The sequence below is a fragment of the Megalobrama amblycephala genome, linkage group LG1, assembly GCF_018812025.1.
Source record: "Megalobrama amblycephala isolate DHTTF-2021 linkage group LG1, ASM1881202v1, whole genome shotgun sequence".
Lineage (NCBI taxonomy): Eukaryota > Metazoa > Chordata > Actinopteri > Cypriniformes > Xenocyprididae > Megalobrama > Megalobrama amblycephala.
Genome location: NC_063044.1, coordinates 41,291,972 through 41,319,012, shown reverse-complemented (window position 1 = coordinate 41,319,012; position 27,041 = coordinate 41,291,972). Strand labels below are relative to the sequence as shown.

General features: G+C 35.0%; 2 protein-coding genes across 7 annotated transcripts in view; one reads left to right on the top strand and one right to left on the bottom strand.

The window, feature by feature from the left end:
• The window catches only part of LOC125270060 (UNC93-like protein MFSD11), a 24,058-nt gene extending 6,979 nt beyond the window's left edge, over window positions 1-17,079 (bottom strand). The window contains exons 1-11 of the mRNA XM_048193260.1: window positions 16,637-17,079; window positions 16,025-16,166; window positions 15,071-15,126; window positions 13,591-13,698; window positions 13,423-13,502; window positions 7,912-8,008; window positions 4,679-4,737; window positions 4,332-4,476; window positions 4,000-4,049; window positions 3,762-3,827; window positions 3,548-3,673 (exon numbers count right to left, since the gene is read on the bottom strand). Coding sequence (XP_048049217.1) covers window positions 3,548-3,673; window positions 3,762-3,827; window positions 4,000-4,049; window positions 4,332-4,476; window positions 4,679-4,737; window positions 7,912-8,008; window positions 13,423-13,502; window positions 13,591-13,698; window positions 15,071-15,126; window positions 16,025-16,114 — 877 coding nt within the window. The 5' untranslated portion in view covers window positions 16,115-16,166; window positions 16,637-17,079. The remainder of the gene's footprint in view (window positions 1-3,547; window positions 3,674-3,761; window positions 3,828-3,999; window positions 4,050-4,331; window positions 4,477-4,678; window positions 4,738-7,911; window positions 8,009-13,422; window positions 13,503-13,590; window positions 13,699-15,070; window positions 15,127-16,024; window positions 16,167-16,636) is intronic.
• On the top strand, window positions 16,594-27,041 carry ubfd1 (ubiquitin family domain containing 1). Of its 6 annotated transcripts, none has more exons than XM_048193272.1 (7): window positions 16,594-16,663; window positions 21,052-21,333; window positions 22,034-22,242; window positions 24,572-24,637; window positions 24,950-25,055; window positions 25,135-25,217; window positions 26,614-27,041. In XM_048193272.1, the coding sequence occupies exons 1-7, from the start codon at window positions 16,609-16,611 to the stop codon at window positions 26,722-26,724; spliced, it is 912 nt and encodes a 303-aa protein (XP_048049229.1). In that variant the 5' UTR covers window positions 16,594-16,608; the 3' UTR covers window positions 26,725-27,041. The 6 variants fall into 6 exon arrangements, with proteins under 6 accessions (XP_048049229.1, XP_048049235.1, XP_048049253.1 ...); XM_048193278.1 differs by lacking the exon at window positions 16,594-16,663 and adding an exon at window positions 20,086-20,236; XM_048193296.1 differs by lacking the exon at window positions 16,594-16,663 and adding an exon at window positions 20,619-20,639.

Below are 27,041 nucleotides of genomic sequence, written 5' to 3'. Positions count from 1 at the left end.
ATAAGGTGTGGACAGTTATTTTTGTGGCTGACTTTATTGCATATGCATTTGCAGGAGTTTCCCTTTGTAACATGCATGTTCTGTTTTGGTTTAGATTCATTGTGTTTTGGTTCTGTTTTCCCTGTTCTGGTTTACCTGTGTTTCCAAGTTAGTTTCCTTGGTTGTTAATCAGTTCTACGCAACTGCGTCTGCTCAGTTCATTAATTTTCCTTGTATTTAAGCCCTCAGTTTCTTTTGCTTCGTTGTCTGGTATTGTTTATGTTAAGGGTGGTTATTTCCTGAGCTTCATCCACGTGATTAAAATCAATAATATAAACAACTTGGAATATAGATTAGTATGCAGTGGACTGTATTTATGATGTTCTTCTGTCATTTTAGAGCTTGCCAGTTTAAATTCATTTTCACTTTATATGGACAACATTTGAGGATCTGTCTAACATCTCATTTTTGTGTTCTTTAGCAGAAGAAAGAGTTTTTTTAAGAACTATTTTTAGGTGAACTATCCCTTTATGCTAGTTATTAATGTGGATATTGCTGATAAATGCTGCTCTGAGTCATAGCCCAAGCGCAAACCCTTTTTTGGTGTTAAAAAGCTATACTGTCAGGATTTAATAAAGATAAGCGGTAAGAAATTAACTATGATAAGGTGTGGACAGTTATTTTTGTGGCTGACCTTATTGCATATGCATTTGCAGGAGTTTCCCTTTGTAACATGCATGTTCTGTTTTGGTGTAGATTCATTGTGTTTTGGTTCTGTTTTCCCTGTTCTGGTTTACCTGTGTTTCCTAGTTAGTTTCCTTGGTTGTTAATCAGTTCTACGCAACTGCGTCTGTTCAGTTCATTAATCTTCCTTGTATTTAAGCCCTCAGTTTCTTTTGCTTCGTTGTCTGGTATTGTTTATGTTAAGGGTGGTTATTTCCTGAGCTTCATCCACGTGATTAAAATAAATAATATAAACAACTTGGAATATAGATTAGTATGCAGTGGACTGTATTTATGATGTTCTTCTGTCATTTTAGAGCTTGCCAGTTTAAATTCATTTTCACTTTATATGGACAACATTTGAGGATCTGTCTAACATCTCATTTTTGTGTTCTTTAGCAGAAGAAAGAGTTTTTTTAAGAACTATTTTTAGGTGAACTATCCCTTTATGCTAGTTATTAATGTGGATATTGCTGATAAATGCTGCTCTGAGTCATAGCCCAAGCGCAAACCCTTTTTTGGTGTTAAAAAGCTATACTGTCTTGATTTAATAAAGATAAGCGGTAAGAAATGAACTATGATAAGGTGTGGACAGTTATTTTTGTGGCTGACTTTATTGCATATGCATTTGCAGGAGTTTCCCTTTGTAACATGCATGTTCTGTTTTGGTGTAGATTCATTGTGTTTTGGTTCTGTTTTCCCTGTTCTGGTTTACCTGTGTTTCCTAGTTAGTTTCCTTGGTTGTTAATCAGTTCTACACAACTGCGTCTGCTTCAGTTCATTAATCTTCCTTGTATTTAAGCCCTCAGTTTCTTTTGCTTCGTTGTCTGGTATTGTTTATGTTAAGGGTGGTTATTTCCTGAGCTTCATCCACGTGATTAAAATAAATAATATAAACAACTTGGAATATAGATTAGTATGCAGTGGACTGTATTTATGATGTTCTTCTGTCATTTTAGAGCTTGCCAGTTTAAATTCATTTTCACTTTATATGGACAACATTTGAGGATCTGTCTAACATCTCATTTTTGTGTTCTTTAGCAGAAGAAAGAGTTTTTTTAAGAACTATTTTTAGGTGAACTATCCCTTTATGCTAGTTATTAATGTGGATATTGCTGATAAATGCTGCTCTGAGTCATAGCCCAAGCGCAAACCCTTTTTTGGTGTTAAAAAGCTATACTGTCAGGATTTAATAAAGATAAGCGGTAAGAAATTAACTATGATAAGGTGTGGACAGTTATTTTTGTGGCTGACCTTATTGCATATGCATTTGCAGGAGTTTCCCTTTGTAACATGCATGTTCTGTTTTGGTGTAGATTCATTGTGTTTTGGTTCTGTTTTCCCTGTTCTGGTTTACCTGTGTTTCCTAGTTAGTTTCCTTGGTTGTTAATCAGTTCTACACAACTGCGTCTGTTCAGTTCATTAATCTTCCTTGTATTTAAGCCCTCAGTTTCTTTTGCTTCGTTGTCTGGTATTGTTTATGTTAAGGGTGGTTATTTCCTGAGCTTCATCCACGTGATTAAAATAAATAATATAAACAACTTGGAATATAGATTAGTATGCAGTGGACTGTATTTATGATGTTCTTCTGTCATTTTAGAGCTTGCCAGTTTAAGTTCATTTTCACTTTATATGGACAACATTTAAGGATCTGTCTAACATCTAATTTTTGTGTTCTTTAGCAGAAGAAAGAGTTTTTTTAAGAACTATTTTTAGGTGAACTATCCCTTTATGCTAGTTATTAATGTGGATGTTGCTGATAAATGCTGCTCTGAGTCATAGCCCAAGCGCAAACCCTTTTTTGGTGTTAAAAAGCTATACTGTCAGGATTTAATAAAGATAAGCGGTAAGAAATTAACTATGATAAGGTGTGGACAGTTATTTTTGTGGCTGACTTTATTGCATATGCATTTGCAGGAGTTTCCCTTTGTAACATGCATGTTCTGTTTTGGTGTAGATTCATTGTGTTTTGGTTCTGTTTTCCCTGTTCTGGTTTACCTGTGTTTCCTAGTTAGTTTCCTTGGTTGTTAATCAGTTCTACGCAACTGCGTCTGCTCAGTTCATTAATTTTCCTTGTATTTAAGCCCTCAGTTTCTTTTGCTTCGTTGTCTGGTATTGTTTATGTTAAGGGTGGTTATTTCCTGAGCTTCATCCACGTGATTAAAATCAATAATATAAACAACTTGGAATATAGATTAGTATGCAGTGGACTGTATTTATGATGTTCTTCTGTCATTTTAGAGCTTGCCAGTTTAAGTTCATTTTCACTTTATATGGACAACATTTGAGGATCTGCCTAACATCTCATTTTTGTTTTTTTGAGTTTTTTAACTATTTGTATTTGAACTATCCCTTTTAAGTCATGCATGCTGCTGATAAATGCTGCTCTGAGTCATAGCACAAGCGAAAACCCTTTTTTGGTGTTAAAAAGATACTGTCAGGATTTAATAAAGATTATTTTTGTGGCTGACCTTATTGCATATGCATTTACAGGAGTTTCCCTTTGTAACATGCATGTTCTGTTTTGGTTTAGATTCATTGTGTTTTGGTTCTGTTTTCCCTGTTCTGGTTTACCTGTGTTCATTAATTAGTTTCCCTGGTTGTTAATCAGTTCTCCGCAACTGCGTCTGTTCAGTTCATTAATCTTCCTTGTATTTAAGCCCTCAGTTTCTTTTGCTTCGTTGTCTGGTATTGTTTATGTTAAGGGTGGTTATTTCCTGAGCTTCATCCACGTGATTCTCCTACGTGTTCCTAGTGGAAAGTACTATTAAAGACTCCTTTTGATATCCTTTGTTATCCAGGTACTGACAAGATAGGCAGTACCTGACAAGATAGGTACACTAACCAATTATTTCTCCGATTCCCACCACAATGCCTGAAATGCCGATTAAGCCTTTTGCTGCATCGCCAAAGTGTGTCGTAGCTCCGATGCAGGTTCCGTAAACGCCACTGTAAAATGACAGCTCCAAACCTTCAATGAGACAACATGAGTCCAAACATATTCATCATGCTCAAATGCTCATGGCACTTATGGATGTTTCCTTTAGTGATGTCCTTACCACTGTATGCCATGCAGAAACTTAATAACAGTATGGTTTTTGTTTTGAAGATTTCCATAATCGTCTCTAAAAGAAAACAAACAAAAATGAATAAAAAAGTACCTGATGAACCACTACAAAAGTAGCCCAATCTGACATTTTATTTAAAATAATTATTTGAATAATTCTTCAATTAAATAATTTTATAACAAATAGCAGATCATGTAATAAACAAGGAAATTAAGCTCTATTAACTTACTAAACTCTGTTTTAGCTTCCGTCACAGCAGATGTTGCTCTTTGTTTATATCTAAAATAACAGTACACAACAAATTATATAAGCTGCCAATGGAAAATCAAAACAAAAAGTAGCAATTGTATTTTTTTTTTATTTGTTTGTTTTTGTGAAAATGAGGAATGCCATAAAATGTACCATATTTTTGTGGTGGGTACATTAAACATATCAGCAAGACAAGTATTAATCTGAATTTCTGGCCAGAAACCTTATTGTTGGATCTGTGAAACAGACTTGTTGACGCGTGGAAACTGTCATTTATCATTACAGTTCACTTGAATGAAAGTGTGAACTTACATTAATCTTGCAGTTAACAGAGACTGGCCCTCCTCTTCCGAGAGAGCCTCTTCCAGCTGACAGACCTTCCTCAAGGCAAGAAAACTTAGTGTCCCGAGTGCTGAGATAACCAGCAGAGCTGTAAACATGATCTTTCTGTCTTTATCTGTAAAAAAAAAAAAAGTGATAGAAACAAACCTAAAAATGTATAAATGTGAGGGGGAAAAAATTTTTATTTTGAAATACTGTCATTTGAGAGTAAGTAAATAGACATTATTTAGTGTGTTTAGTAGCGATTAAATAAGTGCTGATTAACATTAATAAAAGAGTGAACACAAACAAATATGATTTTCAAACCATCATGTTACCTGAAATTTCAGTTTTTCCTTTCCAATCAAAATAAACGTACAGATTGCCAAACAACATACTGGAAAGAAAACACAAATAGAGCTTTTCATATAGGAATCATTGACAGTTTTTAAACAACTGGTTAAAACATTTTGTAACACAATTGGTATTACTGATTTGGTTAGTAAGTTTGCATAAATCCTCCAATATGACTTTCTTTCTTCAGTTAAACACAAAAGGAGATCTTACGTGGAATGTCCATGCTGTTATTTTCTATATAATGAAGTAAAAAATAAATAATATAAACAACTTGGAATATAGATTAGTATGCAGTGGACTGTATTTATGATGTTCTTCTGTCATTTTAGAGCTTGCCAGTTTAAGTTCATTTTCACTTTATATGGACAACATTTGAGGATCTGTCTAACATCTCATTTTTGTGTTCTTTAGCAGAAGAAAGAGTTTTTTTAAGAACTATTTTTAGGTGAACTATCCCTTTATGCTAGTTATTAATGTGGATGTTGCTGATAAATGCTGCTCTGAGTCATAGCCCAAGCGCAAACCCTTTTTTGGTGTTAAAAAGCTATACTGTCAGGATTTAATAAAGATAAGCGGTAAGAAATGAACTATGATAAGGTGTGGACAGTTATTTTTGTGGCTGACCTTATTGCATATGCATTTGCAGGAGTTTCCCTTTGTAACATGCATGTTCTGTTTTGGTTTAGATTCATTGTGTTTTGGTTCTGTTTTCCCTGTTCTGGTTTACCTGTGTTTATTAATTAGTTTCCTTGGTTGTTAATCAGTTCTACGCAACTGCGTCTGTTCAGTTCATTAATCTTCCTTGTATTTAAGCCCTCAGTTTCTTTTGCTTCGTTGTCTGGTATTGTTTATGTTAAGGGTGGTTATTTCCTGAGCTTCATCCACGTGATTAAAATAAATAATATAAACAACTTGGAATATAGATTAGTATGCAGTGGACTGTATTTATGATGTTCTTCTGTCATTTTAGAGCTTGCCAGTTTAAGTTCATTTTCACTTTATATGGACACTATGAAGGTGTTCCTAGTGGAAAGTACTATTAAAGACTCCTTTTGTTATCCTTTGTGATCGTGCGCTTACTACAGCCTACATAGCGCCTGACACCCTTTCAGATGCAAAATTTTCTCCACTCCAACCCCACACATGACATGTGGACACTAAATCTAGTGACAAAATTGGCAACACTGCAACAAGCAGACAGGCAGGATGAACACAACTTAATTAGTGGACATAATGAGGATAATGACTAACACACAGCTGACACCTATGAACTAATAATGATGGTAACTGGGGACACAGACGAGTGGCGGGAAACAGAACAAAGGAACATGTGACAGATACAAACAAACAGAAAGTCCAATCAAACTGAAACTAAACAGCACTGAACATGGCAATATTTATATATATATATATATATATATATATATATATATATATATATATAATATAAATATAAATAGACATTCGTTCCCGAATTAGTACAACGTGGCCACGATTTAGTAAATTGAGGGAACAAATTATTATTTTGTGCGAAAAGATCAACTAAAAACGATGGAACAAATTAGTAAAACATGCAGACGTATTACTAAAACCGAGTGTACACTGTACGATTTTGGCCACGATTTGGCCGCCTGCAGTAGCCTGGCCATTGTGTGGGGCTTCGCGATTTGCTTAGGGCCCCCAATAACATAAACCCACCCCTGGCCACCTGAGACAAACTTTGTGAATCATAAAAGCTTACTCTGATCTTAGGCTTTGATAGCTAGTTTGACATGTCCAATTAAAGGTGACCTAGAACCAGTTTTTACATGATGTAATATAAGTCTAAGGTGTCCCCTCAATGTGTCTGTGAAGTTTCAGCTCAAAATACCACATAGAATTTTTTTTATTAATTTTTTTAACTGCCTATTTTGGGGCATCATTAACTATGCACTGATTTAGCGCAGCCCCTTTAAATTGTGCGCTCCCTGCCCCCCTCGAGTTCTCGACTACAATACAGCGCATTTACAAAGTTCACACAGCTAATATAACCCTCAAATGGATCTTTACAAGATGTTCGTCATGCATGCTGTGTGTGCAAACATCGAATCATGTGAGTAAAGTATATTTTGATGTTTACATTTGATTCTGAATGAGTTTGAGTCTGTGCTCTGTGGCTAACGGCTAATGCTACACTGTTGGAGAGATTTATAAAGAATGAAATTGTGTTTATGAATTATACAGACTGCAAGTGTTTAAAAATGAAAATAGCGACGGCTCTCTTGTCTCCACGAATACAGTAATAAACGATGGTAACTTTAATCACATTTAACAGTACATTAGCAACATGCTAACGGAACATTTATAAAGACAATTTACAAATATCACGTCAGATCATGTCAGTTATTATTGCTCCATTTGCCATTTTTCGCTATTGTTCTTGCTTGCTTACCTAGTCTGATGATTCAGCTGTGCACAGATCCAGACATTAATACTAGCTGCACTTGTCTAATGCCTTGAACATGGGCTGGCATATGCAAATATTGGGGGCGTACATATTAATGATCCCAACTGTTACGTTGAGATTCGCCTGTTTTTCAGAGGTCTTTTAAACAAATGAGATTTACATAAGAAGGAGGAAGCAATGGAGTTTGAAACTCAATGTATGTCATTTCCATGTACTGAACTCTTGTTATTCAACTATGCCAAGGTAAATTCAATATTTGATTCTAGGGCACCTTTAATGACAATTGTGATCAAATTTTACCTCAGATGAAATTCTGCCAGTGTCAGAAGTTTTGAGGTGCAGTCCTGTAGTATGGCTTTTCTTACAACCATCACATCAAAAACCAATAGAAGCACAGAACTTGATGACACAATTAGTGGGGGGAAAAACAGCAAACTACTATTTGCTCAGTACACACGTCTTCATTTTTTTTTCCAGTTTTAAAGTAAAGCCATGATCAGGTTTTTGTTTGCTAGCCACTGTTTCAATCCCACATGTTCTTTAATTTGTGCATTTTCAGTAAATCACCTGCAGAACTTTACACTCCCATCAGCACTTGTATGTGATTGCTGTTTTATGCAAATTTGCCCTGTTTAGTGAATCTGGCCCTTAATATTCCATATTAGTTTACCGTTGATAATAACAGATGATTAAGGGTAATATGTTAGTGTGACAACTGTGCATCAGGCTGAGCTTTCTGTAAACGTTTGCTGCTATCTCTCCCAGTACCTGCACTGTAGTAAAGCCCAAAATAATCCTGTGTTCCTGTTGATGGTGGAAGCATCAGAGTTCTCCACTAGAAAGTGCCCTTGGGCTGTCCAAAGCACTGTGGATAGAAAAAGGGCAGGTTGCACCAACAAAGATTATATTAAAATGAATTGAGAGCTAATATGAGCCATGTTGCACTACTTAATTATGAATACCTCTTAACAAATGAATGATTAAAACCTTTAACTGTCATTTAATCCATCACCATTTATTCATCTTGACTGAGCATAATGGATTCACCAGTGTTACAAAAAAAAAAAAAAAAAAAAAAAAATGCAACTATACTTCATTGAGTTGCAGAAATGGCCTTTACCATATTGCTTGAGTGGGTGGAGGAATTTGAACATGTAAAATCTCTACTGCTGTAAAATTATGTACTATATATATATATATATATATATATATATATATATATATATATATATATATACATCCAGACAGTGGAGGAAATAATTATTTGATCCCCTGCTGATTTTGTTAGTTTGCCCACTTATAAAGAAATGAGGGGTCAGGAGGGATTTTGGTCCACTCCTCTGAATCATTTAGATGTTCATTGGCAAACTTCAGACGGGCCTGTACATGTGCCTTTTTGAGCAGGGGGACCTTGCGGGCACTGCAGGATTTCAATCCATTGCGGCGTAGCGTGTTACCATTGGTTTTCTTGATGAATGTGGTCCCAACTGCCTCGAGATCATATATATATATCCGTATTGTTCTGGGCTGATCCCTCACCTTTCTCATCACCATCCTTACCCCATGAGGCGAGATCTTGCTTGGAGCTCCAGACCGAGGGTGATTGATGGTTATTTTGTATTTTTTCCATTTCCAAATAATCGCACCAACAGTTGTCTCCTTCTCACCAAGCTATTTGCACATAATTGGGCACATAAACAATCTGTAGGAGGCTGAATTCTTGCTGGTTGGTAGTGGATGAAATACTTATTTCACTTGATCAAATGCTAATCAATTTATAACCTTTATATAATGTGTTTTTTCTGGATTTTTTTGGTTAATATTCTGTTTCTATCCATTAAAATAAATCTACCATAAAAATTATAGACTCCTCATTTATTTGTAAGTGAGCAAACTTACAAAATCGGCAGGAGATGAAATAATTATTTTCCCCACTGTATATATATATATATATATATATATATATATATATATATACACACACACACACACAGACATGGACAACATTAATGTGCAAAAATAAATAAAATAAATAAAAAATAAATAAAAATAAATGTGCATCGTTAATCATTTAGATCTTTTATTTCAAAAATTCACAAAAATCTAACATTTTCATTGAAGTATAAGAATTTAAAATGGGAGGTAAATTTCATTATGAATTAAATTTTCTTTAATACACATTGGACACAATTATTGGTACCCTTAGAAATTCTTATGAGTAAAATATCTCTGAAGTATATTCCCATCCATATTTACATTTTTAGCACACCAGGGTGATCATGAACATGAAATTGTCCGCCATGACTTCCTGTTTCACAGGAGTATAAACATGAGGAAACACAAAGGCCAAATTTCCCTGATGAGCAGCAAAAGATTGTTGAGTTTCACAAAATAGAAAGTGGCTGTAAGAAAATAGCAAAAGCATTGAAAATCCCCATTTCCACTATCAGGGCAATAATTAAGAAGTTCCAATCAACTAAAGATGTTACAAATCTGCCTGGAAGAGGAAAAGTGTCTAAATCATCCTAATGTGAAGTGAGGAGGAGTGGTCAAAGACTCTCCAAAAATCACAGATGGAGAATTGCAGGGATTAGTTGAGTCTTGAGTCTTAGAAAGCTTAAAAAAATTATCAAACAGCACCTACATCCCCACAAGTTGTTTGGGAGGTTTTCAAAAAGAAAAATCCTCTGCTCTCATCCAGAAACAATCTCCAGTATATTCACTGGAACTTCAATTGGGACCGGCTTCTATGGTCAGATGAAACTAAAAAAAAGAGCTTTTTGGCAGCAAACCCACCAGATGGGTTTGGTGCACACATGGATAAAAAGTACCCCATGCCCACGGTTAAATATACTGCTGGATCTTTAATGTTGTGGGCCTATTTTTCTGCTGGAGGTCCTGGACATCTTGTTCAGATACATATTTTAGCAAATACTAACAGATACAAAAATCAAAACCTGACTACTTCTTCTAGAAATCTTATAATGGGCCATGGCTGCTGGTTGGATCTTCCAACAGGACAATTATCCAAAAACAAACATTGTGAATTAAAAAAAAAAAAATCTAAAAGATTAACAATGCAGATAATTTTTTCACAGTTTTTTTTGTTCATATTTATCAAGGGTACCAACAATTTTGTCCACGTCTGTACATACATGTATATATATATATATATATATATATATATATATATATTAGGGCTGTGACGGTTGGCATGACAACCACCGCGGTTGGCATGACAACCAACTTCACCACCGCGGTCGTGGAGTGTCACCGGCGGTAGTGTGACGTCATATATAATATAAATTTATATATCTCAGAGATCGCGTTAACTGAAAATTTTCCATCTTTAATGGAATTTGTTTAGCAGTGACGGAAAAAAATCTGCAGCCCATCCGTCATTTTGACAGATTATGTAGTTTGTATGTAAGCTTGTTGTAATTCCCACCCCCTGTCCAGTAGGTGGTGAGTGTGCTCCAGTTGCAGCAGAGCGCGAGTTCAGTCTCCTGAACAAAATGAAAACGATGCGCTTGATTACACACAGACAAGCACCCAGTTTAAGTAAATTGTATAATGATAAAGTTACTTATGCATGCTTACTTAATTATTTTTTTTTTTTATTTTTCTTGCTGACTAAGTTTATGGTCAACAAATGGCTTTTCTGAGGTATAATGTTAGGTGACATTGTTGGCAACACTGACTGAACTGACGTGATACAGATTTCAGGAAGCTACTGTATCTTTCAACATATTTTTTTTATTTTCATTCATGTTTATTTCGTTCTATACAGTAGTAAAGAGGAAAGGATGATCGCATTCACTCACAATCCGTGACAAGAGTTCAAGATGAAAACTGAAAGTGACGCAGCTTGTCTTTGATCAACTTTCTTTTCATAGTATAAATAAATGCAAGCCTATGCCTATTTGCTTATCCTGTAAGTTCATGAATAAAATGTCTTATCATTAAAATATAAAAATTAAAATGACGGGTAATATTATGATGGATTTTTTTACTATCCTGTCCATCAAAATGACGGCGAAACGCAAGTCTAACGCAACCTATATATATATATATATATAGGTTATTATATATATAGGCTATATTATATATATATATATAAAATAAATCTAAAAAAAAAACCTACCCTGCCCCCCCCTTCGGACCCCACCACCGGCGGTTGTTGGTCATTTACCACCGCGGTAGTAAAAATTTGCCACCGTCACAGCCCTACATGCGATTAATTCAAAATCCTTAACACGTTAAAATAATTTAACGCATATTTAACGCAAAAAAATTACAGAAGCATGTGAAATTGTATCATAAGGTAATTTAAGTCACGCAGTTAGATGATCTTAAAGTCCATGCTGATTATGTCAGAGATGGTAGAGAGAATTATTCATTCCAGTGTCTGTTTCGCTTTAAAACACAAACTCTCTGTCATATTGTGTCATTGTATCTGAAGAGCGCGAGCCCTCCCGCCTCATGCTCTTCCTGTCTGAACGGAACGTCGAAATATCCCACTGCTGTACGGCCAGATGATATGAAAACTATGTTTATCGGCTGGATAAAGCAAATCACCTTCTTGCTATGAAAGTTTTGATGGATGAGGTTTGCAATCAAAGTAAAGATGATTGCGGTGACGCACAGAAGCACACGTGAGCCCGTTATATTGATGCGCTCTCGACGCACTGATCGCACATTGTAATTATGCACAGACACATTTCAGTACGTTCACGTTGTTTTCACACACATTCAGGATAATGTTTGGATCTGTCCTGTGTATGTCGCTGTGTACTTTAGTATAAATGCAGGTCAAGGCGGTTGGTTTAGTTTTTTTGGCGTCTCCATGTGGTCCTGTTCAGTATTGCAACTTGACTTGTCTAAAATGTAAACAAGCTCTTTGCTGTTGCACATTCTTAAAGGGTTAGTTCACCCAAAAATGAAAATTATGTCATTAATGACTCACCCTCATGTCGTTCCAAACCCGTAAGACCTTCGTTCATCTTCGGAACACAGTTTAAGATATTTTAGATTTAGTCCGAGAGCTTTCTGTCCCTCCATTGAAAGTGCAGGTACAGTGCAGCTTATTGGTGCATTACCGCCCCCTTCTGCTCCGGACAGTGACGCTGATGACGTGTTATGTAGTGCGCCCGAGCTTCGTTTACAGTCTGAGGGAGACGCACGCTGTATTCAAGCTATTCTACATTGTTTGTATTTTGGTATTACTATATTTTTTAAAATGGTGCGTAGGTGTGCATGTCGCGGATGTCCTAGAGCTTTCTGTCCCTCCATTGAAAGTGTATGTACGGTATACTGTCCATGTCCAGAAAGGTAATAAAAACATCATCAAAGTAGTCCATGTGACATCAGTGGGTTAGTTAGAAGTTTTTGAAGCATCGAAAATACATTTTGGTCCAAAAATAACAAAAACTACAACTTTATTAGTCCGGAGCAGAAGGGGGCGATAATGCACCAATAAGCTGGATGCCAACCGCCATAGAAGAAGAAGAAGCAGCGTCACTGTGGATATACACAGACCCGGAAGAGAAGACAATGCTGAATAAAGTTGTAGTTTTTGTTATTTTTGGACCAAAATGTATTTTCGATGCTTCAAAAACTTCTAACTAACCCACTGATGTCACATGGACTACTTTGATGATGTTTTTATTACCTTTCTGGACATGGACAGTATACCGTACATACACTTTCAATGGAGAAACAGAAAGCTCTCGGAATATATCTAAAATATCTTAAACTGTGTTCTGAAGATGAACGGAGGTCTTACGGGTTTGGAACGACATGAGGGTGAGTCATTAATGACATAATTTTCATTTTTGGGTGAACTAACCCTTTAAAAAAAATTTTTTTTTTTTGCTGTGATTTTTTTTTTTTTTTATGGGTGCTTTGGTGTACATATGGTTATTTGGTGTCCTTTTCTGGAAAGACATCTAAATTTACCTTGAAAAAAAGCAGAAAAATTTGTGAGAATCACACTTCAATCTGATGGTTTACTTTGCTGGATATAGGCAATGATGGCAAAATGGACGTGTTAAACAAGATAAATGGTGTATGCTTAATTTCACAATAAGTGTGCGATTAATCGCGATTAAATTTTTTTTTTTATCTATTGACAGCCCAAATTTTATATATATATATATATATATATATATATATATATATATATATATATATACACATATATATATAAAGGCAGGTGGCGAATGAAATATTTGATCAAATGAAATACACAATGAATGTGTGTTTTAAATATCTACTTACTGGCTGCTCCAATGCCAATTACCACTGATGTAAAATAAAAGGACCATGTGGATGGAATGATGAATACAGCTATATAACCACTGAAAAACACACAGAAGTAAACAATACAGACAACATTTGCTTGCTGACTACATAATGAACAGTCACAAAAAGATCTGTGATACTTGCCTATAAAGAATTCCACTCAAGAACATTGTAAACCGTGGTCCAATTATTGCAACGATAGTGGGAGCTAACACGTTACAGAATGAAAAAACTCCATATATTATTCCAAGGCTGTGAAAAGAAAAAAGAGACAATTATATATATATATATATATATATATATATATATATATATATATATATATATATATATATATATATATATATATATATATGTGTGTGTGTGTGTGTGTATATATATATATATATATATATACCTAGAGTTTATTTTTCTCTTAAATTAAGTTGTTAATATATTGTGCTTGCCAGCACCTTCTGCTTCTAATATTGGAAAATGTGATTATTTATGATAATTTTTAAGTCAAACTGGTGACAACCTAATAAATTCAACCACTCTGAATTCATTGAGAAACCCGAGTGATTACTGGTACCAAAAAAGGTTGACGATACCAGCATTTCGAGTATATTCAGTACCCGCTGATAGACACTGCTTTCAAATGCTCTTGTTCGTGTTTGTTTGAACGTCAAATGTTTCTGTTTACAGTGTTTTTACAAGTGTCAAGCATTGTAGACAATCAAAATCATATCTGTTGAGCATGTGGACACGATGGCCAATCAGAGGTGCTACTCAGAGAAAGTTACTCACAATCTGCTTAACACCGCTGAAAACGTAAAAAAATTCTTTATGACCCGCATTTCTTGTATGAAGATTTAAATCCAAAAGAAAAGGTATGAGAGATGGCTGTTTTGTCAATTGTTTGTTTTAATTTAAAAAGTTTGTGATTTTAATAAGAAAAGCATATGTTTAAATGTTTTGCCATTTGCTTGAGCTACGTAATATATAACTCTAGAAGTAATCACAATGCTGAAAAAGCATTTTCAGGAACAAATTTCGGATTTGAAATAAAAATAATGAATAAATGTTGTGTTTGTGGTATACAGCCGCGGATCAGTTGCGCACTGCAAACGCATCATAAGTGAAAGCACAATGAGCCCGTGCTGCTTCTGCCCTCATACGCACTGCAATATGTACTGTAAACAGAGTATGTGTGAACCTTGCATCAGCTCTTCTCTTGTTTTCTGCTCACTACCCATTCACAATCTGAATAATACAAGTTTAGTTCTTAACGTTGATAAGTGCACTGCAAAGTTTCTGGACTGACAACCATATTTAAATGCATGATTGAATCTGAAACTGCATGATTGACAGTGATAACCAACAGAGAGACAAATCAGGACAACATTTTTTAAAGTACTTGATTTAACAGTTTTTGCTCTGCTACCGATAACTTTGAAATTTGATTGGTATTGGTACTGACTAAAATTTTGGTACAGTGACAATCGTTAAATTAGACTGAAACAAAGATGATTACAGTGTAGTGTCATCTCAAAAAAATAACATAATATATATATATATATATATATATATATATATATATATATATATATATATCATATATGTAGTAAAAAAGTGAAGGACTTACCTGTGATACCCACTCCCAGTGAAGTTAGTGCTATTTAAGCTTTTCACCACTGTTTGCTAAAAGGAAATAAACAAATAATTAGGTAACACTTTATTTTACAGTGCCAGTTACTACATGTACTTACTATAGTAATAACAGTAAATTATGCATAATTACCTAACTCTATAGTACATGCATGTAGTTAATTAATAGTACTCAGCACTTATTTGAGTAATTACAATGTAACTACTGCACTGTAATAAAATGTAACCAAATAATTTTTTGCTGTTCACCTAAATAGCACTGTACAGTAGACAAGTTTAAATTAAAAAAAAATATATATATATAGTCTGTCAATCAATTTGAAGTCATAAAAACTGCATGTATTAAATTAATAAAAGAATTATTCGAAGGCTACATGAAGCATGTCAGCTATACCCTTATTGTGAAGATGATTAAATTTGCACTTAGACTTTTAACATTTTGTTGAATGTTATGAAGGCATCCTTTCATGGTTAAACTGAGTTTGTGGGGTTTTCTGTGTGGAGTGACTGTGAGGTTAACATGAGTCCACCTTGACATCTGAATTTGTTCCTCCCATTAGTCAAGAAGGATAATTCATTGACTGATGGGGGGAATCAAAAACACGAGATGCGCCTGACCCGGATTTACCCCAACAATAGACTGATACAGTTTTCAGTTTTATTGAATGTCATTTTTTCACAACATAAAATACTGAAATAAAGCTGAAAACTTGCCTTACAAAAATAAACTATGCTATTGTGTGATGGAAAGATAGAAAAACTATGTCTGAAGGACATTTTAAAGTGGTAAAATAACTAGAATTTGCTGTATTTCGGAATTTGCTGTAGTTCGGTTGTTAAAAACTAAATTTTACAGTAAAATGTCATTTAATGTCATTGTATCATACATCTTAGACTATAGTAGTTTATATATGAATGCAAGATAACTTACTTCGATGTTACCACAAGTGGTGAAGGCTGTAAAAATGAACAAAAATCCTATTCCCAAAACAACAACATTGTATGTCCTAATGTCCGCCATCCTCAGCTCATGGAAGTCCTCGTGCAAGATGCCAGAGTTTCAGTCAGTGAGCCTTGGTCCATGTAAATAAAAACAACATCGAGGAAAACTAAATGTTAGAATTTGTTTTATTTTGAGTAATTAGTAATCTACTGCATGGTACAGTATTATTGCATTATATCTATATACAAGTGGAGAATACAAGTTCGTGGTCACGAAGTGCACGCGCCTCGTGACCATCAAGAATGAGATGGAAAAGTTGCTGGTTTCCGTGGCAACTAACGTTACTTCACAAGAAGAAGCCGTGGCCCATAATGGCGAAATGTTATGATTTGCTTGTATATATTTCAGTATATCCAATAACTGTTGCTTCAAGATGACCCGATACATTTTCTTTGCATCGTTGTGCTAACTTGATACAATTTCAGTTTAATGTAGCCACGACCACATAATCTCAGTTAATACCCAGTTATTCCAGTTTAGCTACAGCAGTGTGCTAGTTACTCCGTCTGCCAATGACACTGTATTACTGCAATAACTTACCCGATTCACAAAGACAAACTTTAACGCGTAAGTTAGTCGCTGTTGTTGTTGTTGTTGCTGCTGCTGCTGCTGCTGCTGCACAGGTCACGCGCGATCTTTGAAACCAGCAGCGATTGACTGTATGTCTTGTGAATTTTATCTGTTCCGTTTACTTGTTGACATGTTTCTTTCCTAGATAGTGTAAGTGCTGAAAGATCACCGACCCCTGAAGGTAAGGTAGGGTAACGTTAAGTGGACGTGTAGATCATCAGTAGATCTGTAAACACTCTCTCAGTCTACACAGAGCGCGTGTCAATCACGAGCATTTGGAAATCAACTATCGTTAACTGGCTACGTCACATCTGGAATAGTCGTTACATTTTATTCATTTTTAATTTTTTATCGCGACAAAGAAAGAATAGCGTACAACATTTACAGACAAAATACAATTATATTCTAAGAGGGTTAAAATACATGAAATTATAAAATTATAGTATTAACTTACATCATTAAAGAGTCATACAAGCATCTAAATATAAGAGTTCTTCGAAGAATTCAAATATAAATTAACCTCAATCTTTAAAAATAAAAATATGCTGGGTACATTAATTACTTACAAACTGTATTCAGTTACTGATTCCAGATTACATAACAAAAATTGTAGTTAGTAATATGCTACTCGTTTTAGGTAATGTATTCAGACTACTTTTTGATTACTTTTGACAATATATTCCATTCTATGTTAGCCTATAACCAACATGAAGTGCATTAAAGGATTAGTTCACTTTCAAATAAAAATTTCCTGATAATTTACTCACCCATGTCATCCAAGATGTCCATGTCTTTCTTTCTTCAGTCGAAAAGAAATTAAGGTTTTTAATGAAAACATTCCAGGATTTTTCTCCTTATAGTGGACTTCAATGGAGCCCAAACGGTTGAAGGTCAAAATTACAGTTTCAGTGCAGCTTCAAAGGGCTTTAAACGATACCAGACGAGGAGTAAGGGTCTTATTTAGCGAAACCATCGATCATTTTCTAAAAAAAAATTGTAAAAATGTATATGTTTTAACCATAAATGCTCATCTTGAACTAGCTCTCTTCTTCTTTTCCATTTGAATTCCGGCAGTGTATATGCTGTTAAGTGTATTACTGCCCTCCTCAGGTCAAAGTTTGAACTAAATTGTCATATATGACATGCTAGTGCAAGTATCTAACAATTAGTTCAAACTTTAACCTGTGGAGGGCAGTAATACATCATCTGGTATCGTTTAAAGCCCTTTGCAGCTGCACTGAAACTGTAATTTTGACCTTCAACCGTTTGGAGGTCATTGAAGTCCACTATATGGAGAAAAATCCTGGAATGTTTTCATTAAAAACCTTCATTTCTTTTTGACTGAAGAAAGAAAGACATGCACATCTTGGATGGCATGGGGGTGAGTAAATTATCAGGAAAATTTTATTTGAAAGTGAACTAATCCTTTAAATATTACATTACGTCAGGGTTTCCCAGACTGGGGTTCATAATGGACCTGCAGGGGTCCGTGAGTTTAATGAAAAGCTGTTAAGTAATAATTACAAAAATTTAACCTTGACCATTGACCTTCTGAATATATAAAATCAGTAGACTTTTATAGAAAGGAAAATGTAAAATATAACAAAGAAGTAGAATCAATGAATTATGAATAATTTACTGCCATTGTGAGAATAACATGTAATCAATAGAAAAGTAACTGTAATCTGATTAGGAGTATTTTAAAAATGTAATATAATCTATTACAAGTACTTAATTTTTGAAATCTGATTATGTTTCTTCTAAAATGAGCATTTTTATCAAGCTCGTATGTTTAGGTTCAGTAATTTCACTTTAATGGCAATTAATAGGTCATTTTCATTGCCATTAATGAGAAATAACTGAACATAAACATACAAGCTTGATAAAAATGCTCATTTTAGAAGAAAATTTCAGATGGCACTTAGAGGCTTTTGCATCTGAAGTCTTCATATAGTCATTTAATTGTAATTAAATAATTATAAACTTTTAAGTAATGACATAATGGATGAATTAGTGGTAACCCTAATAATTCATTATAATTGTTATTATTATTATCATTATTTGCCCTCTTCCTCATAATAGTAATCATAACATTTATATGTTATATGCTCGTATAACATTTATATGTTATACGAGCATATAACATATAAATGTTATGATTACTATTATTTTCATTATTGTTGTCAAAAGTTTTGTTGTCCTGTTTTACTGTTTTATTGTTACACTGATTATCTATTATTATGTCTGTTAAATATTCTACTCTGATTTATATTTGATTCATATGTACTTAGCTTAACACACACACACACACACACACACACACACACACGCACACACACACGTGCACACATATACACGTACAGGAGTTATTGTACTAGACTTGTACTTATTGTTAGCTGTTAGTATATGTGTTTGTAATTTAAATATTGTCACATTCTAAAAAAAAAATTAAAAAAAATTAAGTGATGACAAAAGGAGTTTATAGTTTAATGGATAACAGTTATGAATAGTTAAAAAAAAAAACACTTTTGTTTGGGCAAAACAAACTTTGTCGAATATGCCAGAATACCATGTCACTAAATTCATGATTCATAATTACTATCCATGTAACTCTTTTCTTTCTGAATTTAAGTTGGACATTTCTTCACAATGCACATTCTGTAATTCTAATCTTGAAACAATACCATATTTATTTACTGAATGTGATTATGCAAATGATTTTTGGAAAGAAGTAGCCTGGCTTATTTTCTCTGCTTATAGCAAACTTTTTATTTCTGAAATAATTAATGTTCTGTTTTTGATGTGGGGAAACAGGGTCAAAGGAGATGGACAATGTGTTGAATTTGTTAACTATCTGTAGCCTGTTTCATCTTCATAAATGTAAAGTTACTGACTGTAAGCCCAACATTACGCTTTTTTGTACTGATCTAAAACTATTTTATGACTCTCTTTGTTCATCGCTCAACAAGAAAGCTGCTAAAACAGCACTACTGCTAAAAAAAAAATTATGATTTCATTATAATACCTCCTGTGTATTTCCTGAAAATGCATTTTTTTTTTATTATATATATATATATATATATATATATATATATATATATATATATATATATATTTTTATTATTATTATTATTTTTATTTATTTATTTTTTTTTGTCTTAGATATTTGTTAAATAATTTTTTGGTTGCTTGTTTATACATCTTTTTTGTATTTTGTTTCAAATTCTATTTCATGTATCCCCTGTATGTTGTTTAATAATATTTTTTAAAAAAATAATAATAATCAAAAAATCAGATTAGAAAAAAAATCCTTAGGCTCCCATAGGCCTAAACCAGGCGCCATTTGCATAAACTTTGCCACTATGTTATAAGACTGTGTCTTAAAAATGAGTTTGATCAGCTAGCAGTTAGATGACTAACTTTTAAGACTAGTGCAGTTTATGCAACCGGCCACAGATTTTAAAATCGCAAAGTCACTACGGGAAGCTGCAGAGCTCATTCACTGACAGCACGCTCTTTCCCAGAAGCCTTTCCTCATATTGTACACAATCATCATGGCGGCGCAGGATGGTAGGTAGCATGAAAATGTACTTAAATGGCATTTCCACTTTCTTTGCGGTGTTATTTATAAACGTATAACATCAGTTGCAGTCATTTGGAACTTGTATAACACTGAATGGATGTTCCTTTAACTTGTCAGGGTTAAATAATAGCTAGATATTCTGTGATTAGCCCAAACAGCCATCTCGAAAACTTCGGCTGTGTCACAAAATCTAGTGAACTGTCTACCTAGACGGCATCCCGGGGAGGAATCGTGAGCGCGCTTGGAACGTTCAAACGTTTCTAGAATGTTCGATGGCGGGAATCGCGAGAGCGTTTGCGACGATTTAACGAAGGTTTCAATCGAGCCCACAGTGTCCAAAAGATGATGTCTATATAGGCAGCTCACTGACTTTTGAGACACAATCTTGATGTGAGCTTGCGAATATTAGCACAGCGCCTGGCTAAGTTACCGATGACTCAGTTGTGTGCGATTACAACACACAGCCTTTATTGGGTCCGTCATGGTCACCGTTATTGGTCTTAGTTCAACAGTTGGGTTCAGATAACGATGGGGGAATTTACTAGATGTTTCTATGCCTTTGGACAGGAGATAGCTTTAAAACTATCTACACTGGAGATAATCTAGTTAGGATTTTTAATAAGTAATACATCTAAACTGCTATCTGTGGTGGTGTATGGGAATCTAGCATAAATTAATCCAGCCATGTTTTGTTTTTATAATTTTTGAATTGTCATGGACATACCAGTACTCGTTTCTTGATCAATATGATTTTAAAAAGCAGCTACTTTTGATTGAAATATACTCTCCTCTGTTCCCACAGGAAGTGAGGTGGTAGGAATGGAGGCTGAGGTCACGCAGAAGGTACCAGAAGTGCTGTGTGAAGCTGCTGGACAAGGAGATGCAGCAGGGACTGAACAAGCATCTCTTGCCGACGGTGAAAGCACATCAGCTCAGACCGCTGCTGTCAGCAACGGAGAGGAAAGTGACGAGGGGAAAGAGATGGTGGAAGTGAAAATCATTTGGAACAAAAACAAATATGATCTTAAAATTCCTTTAGACAGCACCGGTGCTAAGATGAAAGAGAAGATTCACACTCTCACTGGTAATGTAACTCTCATCATGAAAGTTGTGGGTTTAACGGCATGTATACTTTAAAGTCAGAATGAAACAGACGTTGCTCAGTTTTTTCTTCCCTTTTGTGATGTATATTGGAGTGAAACGGCTTCTCGAATGGGAAAAAAAAATTGAATTGAATTGATTGGATGGTTGTGGTTTGCTATTGCTGTGACGTCATGTGAGTGACAGGTCGTCCCGATGAGATGCAAGAGGGAGGAGAAGTTTTGATTAAAGATTATGAGGGCACATGAGAATGCATGGATAAATCATTTATAATTAATACTGCTATATATATATATATATAACTACTAATGAAACATTTGGACACCCTTGACTGAATTTATAATGAAACAATTTGATATAAAGATTGATCAAATGCTTGAAATCTGTTACAATTATAAATTGTAACAGTATGAATTTCTTCTAATATAGAAGAGCAGCCGAGTTCACAGCATACATGTGCAACGTTTTAAATAGTTTATAAAGCATCCCAGAAACTTTTTTCCCCCTAAATGTGGAAAATAGATTTAAAAAGGAAAGAAAGAAATGTCATGGTGAGGAACTTACTTTATAATGTTATATTATGTGGAACCACCATATTATATCAGGACCAGATTTTGAAATTAAATGCCTAATACAACTTTTTTCTCTCTCTCTTTTTTCTTTTTCTTTCGTATTATCATTAGGTCTTCCACCCGCTATGCAGAAAGTGATGTACAAAGGATTGCTACCAGAGGACAAGACGCTTCGAGAAATCAAAGTTACAAATGGTGCAAAGATTATGGTGGTTGGATCTACAATAAATGATGTACTAGCTGTAAATACACCGAAAGAAGTTATTCAGCAAGAGGTTAAAGCTGAGGAGAACAAAAAGGAGCCATTGTGCAGGCAAAAGGTGGGGAACTCATGTGAACTTAACAATTAAATTATGATGGTACATACAACCCGAATTCTGGAAAAGTTGGGACGTTTTTTAAATTTGAATAAAATGAAAACTAAAAGACTTTCAAATCACATGAGCCAATATTTTATTCACAATAGAACATAGATAACATAACAAATGTTTAAACTGAGAAAGTTTACGATTTTACGCACAAAATGAGCTCATTTAAAATTTGATGCCTCCTACAGGTCTCAAAATATTTGGGACGGGGGCATGTTTATCATGGTGTAGCATCTTCTCTTTTTTTTCAAAACAGTGTGAAGACGTCTGGGCATCGAGGTTATGAGTTTCTGGAGTTTTATTGTTAGAATTTGGTCCCATTCTTGCCTGATATAGGTTTCCAGCTGCTGAAGAGTTCGTGGTCGTCTTTGACGCATTTTTCGTTTAATGTTGCACTAAAACCTTTATATACCTTTCAGCATTCATAGTGCCTTCCAAAACATGCAAGCTGCCCATACCGTATGCACTTATGCACCCCCATACCATCAGAGATGCTGGCTTTTGAACTGAACGCTGATGACACGCTGGAAGGTTTCCTTCCTCTTTAGCCCGGAGGACACGGCATCTGTGAGTTCCAACAAGAATTTGGACTCGTCTGACCACAGAACACTTTTCCACTTTGAAACAGTCCATTTTAAATGAGCCTTGGCCCACAGGACACAATGGCACTTCTGGACCATGTTCACATATGGCTTCCTTTTTGCATGATAGAGCTTTAGTTGGCATCTGCAGATGGTACGGCGGATTGTGTTTACCGACAGTGGTTTCTGGAAGTATTCCTGGGCCCGTTTAGTAATGTCATTGACACAATCATGCCAGTGAGTGATGCAGTGTCGTCTGAGGGCCCGAAGACCACGGGCATCCAATAAAGGTCTTCGGCCTTGTCCCTTACGCACAGAGATTTCTCCAGAGTCTTTTGATGATGTTATGCACTGTACATGATGAGATTTGCAAAGCCTTTGCAATTTGACGTTGAGGAACATTGTTTTTAACCCTTTCAAGCGTGAGTTTAAAATATTCTAGCTGACCCCCAGAGTGAGGTTTTTTTTTTTAAGGCGACCGCTATTTTAGAACGTTTGCCCTTATTGTTTCCATGGCAACGCGTCATGCGTGTCACGTACACTGAACGCATCCACAATAACACTGTATGACAGATGGATCGCTATTATTTTGTTTTTCCTTTTTTATTTAAAATATTCACAAACTTGCTTACCATGTCATCAACTATATGAGATTCTGATTCTCAAATATGTGAAAGTGAGTGCGTTTGTCATTTAAAAACCTTTATAAAGGATCTTTATCTTGATCTATAATGCGAGATGGGCGTTGCCATCTAAGTTTGCTCTGCAGTCCTGTCAGTCGGATATACAGTAGGAGAATTCATCAGTTTCTCCTGAAATATATGCAAGTAAGTGGCTGGTGAACTGGAAGAATAATAGAGTAAACTTTATAGTTACTTAGGCCCATTATGTGTCTGATATGAATAAAAGTTGGCAAATTATATTTGAATGGATTGTTATTGCTGCTTCCACTGATGTCTGACATCAGTGTGTATTTTATTAACCCTAAAAGTATTGTTTTACTGGTGCTTATGCATATTTAAAATGTCTGAAACCTGAAAAAAAAATTGTGTGGCTGAAAACACTGCATAGTTGTGATATAATATGACAAGCGCTGCACGTGTCCGTCTCGCAGCCAAAGCGCGAAATCACAGTTTGAATCTGGCAGTTTTGTGACGTCGCTGAATGTTCTTAATCCCATATGTGGGACCGTACCGCTCAAAGGGTTAAAGTATTCTATCTTTTTACACAATCTTTCACAGCTCTGCCCATCTTTACTTCTGAGAGACTCTGCCTCTCTAAGACATCCCTTTTATAGCTAATCATGTTGCAGACCTGATATCAATTAACTTAATAAGTTGCTAGATATTCTCCCAGCTGAATCTTTTCAAAATGTCTTGCTTTTTCAGCCATTTGTTGCCCCTCGTGCCAACTTTTTTGAGACCTGTAGCAGGCATCAAATTTGAAATGAGCTCATTTGGTGGATAAAAGTGTAAAATATCTAAGTTTAAACATTTATGTTATCTATGTTCTGTTGTGAATAAAATATTGGCTCATGTGATTTGAAAGTCTTTTAGTTTTCATTTTATTCAAATTTAAAAAAACAAACAAACAAAAAAAAAATTCCAACTTTTCCGGAATTCGGGTTGTACTTAGAATGCTTATAATTATACTGATGCACTTATAGTTTATAAATGTTCTTGTGCATACTTTTTTCTTAGCAACATAGAAAAGTTTTGGACAAAGGAAAACCAGACGATGTCATGCCATCAATAAAAGGAGCTAAGGTAAACAGAACCTGTGAAGCATGAGATAAGATTAGACTGTACCAGATTACTACACACCCGCCATACAAAATGTATTATGTGTCTGAACCTCAAGAATATTGTAATGCAATACGTTTTAAACTGCTGTATGTTCTCACAAACAGAATTTTCACTTGTGGTCTTACTATAGGTGATATTTGTATAAATGTGTCTTAATGTAAAGTATATCATTTTTGTGATCATGTCTGCAGCTGTAAAGCTCTTTTTAAAGACACAGAATAAGTTCCTTGTGCATGCTAATGACATCCGAGTGATCTCTGATTTGTCAAACAGGAGCGTCTGCCAACAGTGCCTTTATCAGGAATGTACAACAAATCTGGCGGCAAAGTACGACTCACTTTCAAACTGGAACAGGATCAGTTGTGGATTGGAACGAAAGGTGATTTCATCTTTAGATAAAGAAAAAATGTATTTGTGATACTTCCTTTATGCTTATCTTGATATTTTCTGGCTGGCAGAAAGAACAGAAAAAATCCCGATGGGTTCAATCAAAAATGTTGTGACTGAGCCAATAGAGGGTCACGAGGACTATCACATGATGGTATGTGTTTATCACAACTTTTCAGCTTCATTCTATCTGTCATTCTCAACCAGGATTTTGTAACTTAATAGTACTAGTGGTAATTGTATATATTTTACATATATATTTATATCCGTATATGTAAAATACATACAGTTATCACTAGTACTATTATATACAGTGGCTTGTGAAAGTATTCATACCCCTTCATTTTTTTTCACATTTTATGTTACCGTCTTGTGTTAAACTACTTTAAATTACCTTTTTTTTTTCTCCACATCAGTCTACACTTCATACACCATAATGACAAAGCAAAAAACAGATTTGAGACAACTTTGCAAATGTATTAAAAATAAAAAACTTAAATAATTACACTGCGTAAGTATTAATACCCTTTTCCGGGACACTTGAAATTTATATATATATATATAAAAGAGATGCTCTACCAAAAATCAAAAATTCATCTCAAATAAACCATAGGTGCAACACTCACTCTAGAAGGTTAGTTCACACAAAAATGAAAATTATCCCATGATTTACTCACCCTGAAAGCCACCCTAGGTGTATATGACTATCTTCTTTCAGACGAACACAATCAGAGATATATTTAAAAATATCCTTTGTCCTCCAAAGGTTTATAATGGTTGTGAATGGAAGCCCAAATTTTGAAGACAAAAAAATGCACCCATCCATAATATGACTCCAGGGGTTAATAAAGGCCCTCTGAAGTGAATCGATGCGTTTATGTAAGACAAATGTCCTTATTTAAAAATTTACAAAGTAAAATAACGAGCTTCCGGCATGACAGCCATACACATTCGACGTACGTCCAAAAAGCATTAACTTCCGTGACGTAGTACAACAATGACATTGTTGTACTACGTACACAATGGACTGGGCAGAAGGTTCACCTTCCAACAGGACAGTGACCATAAGCACATAGCTAAGAGAATGCAACTTATGGGCAACTCTATGAATGTCCTCGAGTGGCCAAGCCATAGCCTGGGCTTGAACTAAATCGGAACATCTCTGGAGAAACCTGAAAATGACTGTCTGTCCAGTGACGGTCCCCATCCAACCTGACAGAGCTTGAGCGGATCTGAGGAGAAGAAAGGCAGAAAATCAGCAAACGCAGATGTGCAAAGCTTGTCACATCAAACCTGAAAAGACTTGAGGCTGTAAAGGTGCTTCAACCAAGTACTGAGATAAGGGTACAAATACTTGTACAAATACAGTATTTGCAAAGTTGTCACAAATCTGTTTTTGCTTTGTCATTGTGGTGTATGGAGTATAGATTTATGTGAAAAAAGTCATTTAAAATGTTTAACATAACAAAATGTGAGGGGAAAAAAAAAGTACGAAGACTTTCGTAAGGCGCTATATATAAACCTTTTTGTTGTTTATTTTTTTACCATAGGCATTTCAGCTGGGTCCGACAGAAGCCTCACAATATTGGGTCTACTGGGTGCCTGCACAGTTTGTTGATGCAATCAAAGACACAGTTCTCGGAAAATGGCAGTATTTTTAATGTGCCTATAGACACTGAAGAATTGGGATTCAGAGCAAAAGATTGAAAACATTAACTGGAGCCAACACAATAATCTGAAGAACTGATTTTTCTGAAGTAAATCCAGAGCAAACCGAAGGATTGCTGTTGGACAAAATATTTTGGGGGTTTTAAGTGCACTAAGTGTCAGCATCCCATTTTTCAAACTGTTTCACCACTTCTTTTTTTTTTTTTTTTTTTTAAAGCAATCCCAAGCATAAACAGAAAATTGTACAGAACTTGCATATACATTTCTCGTAGTTATTCTGAAAGAAATAAAAATTATTTAAGGAAAACGA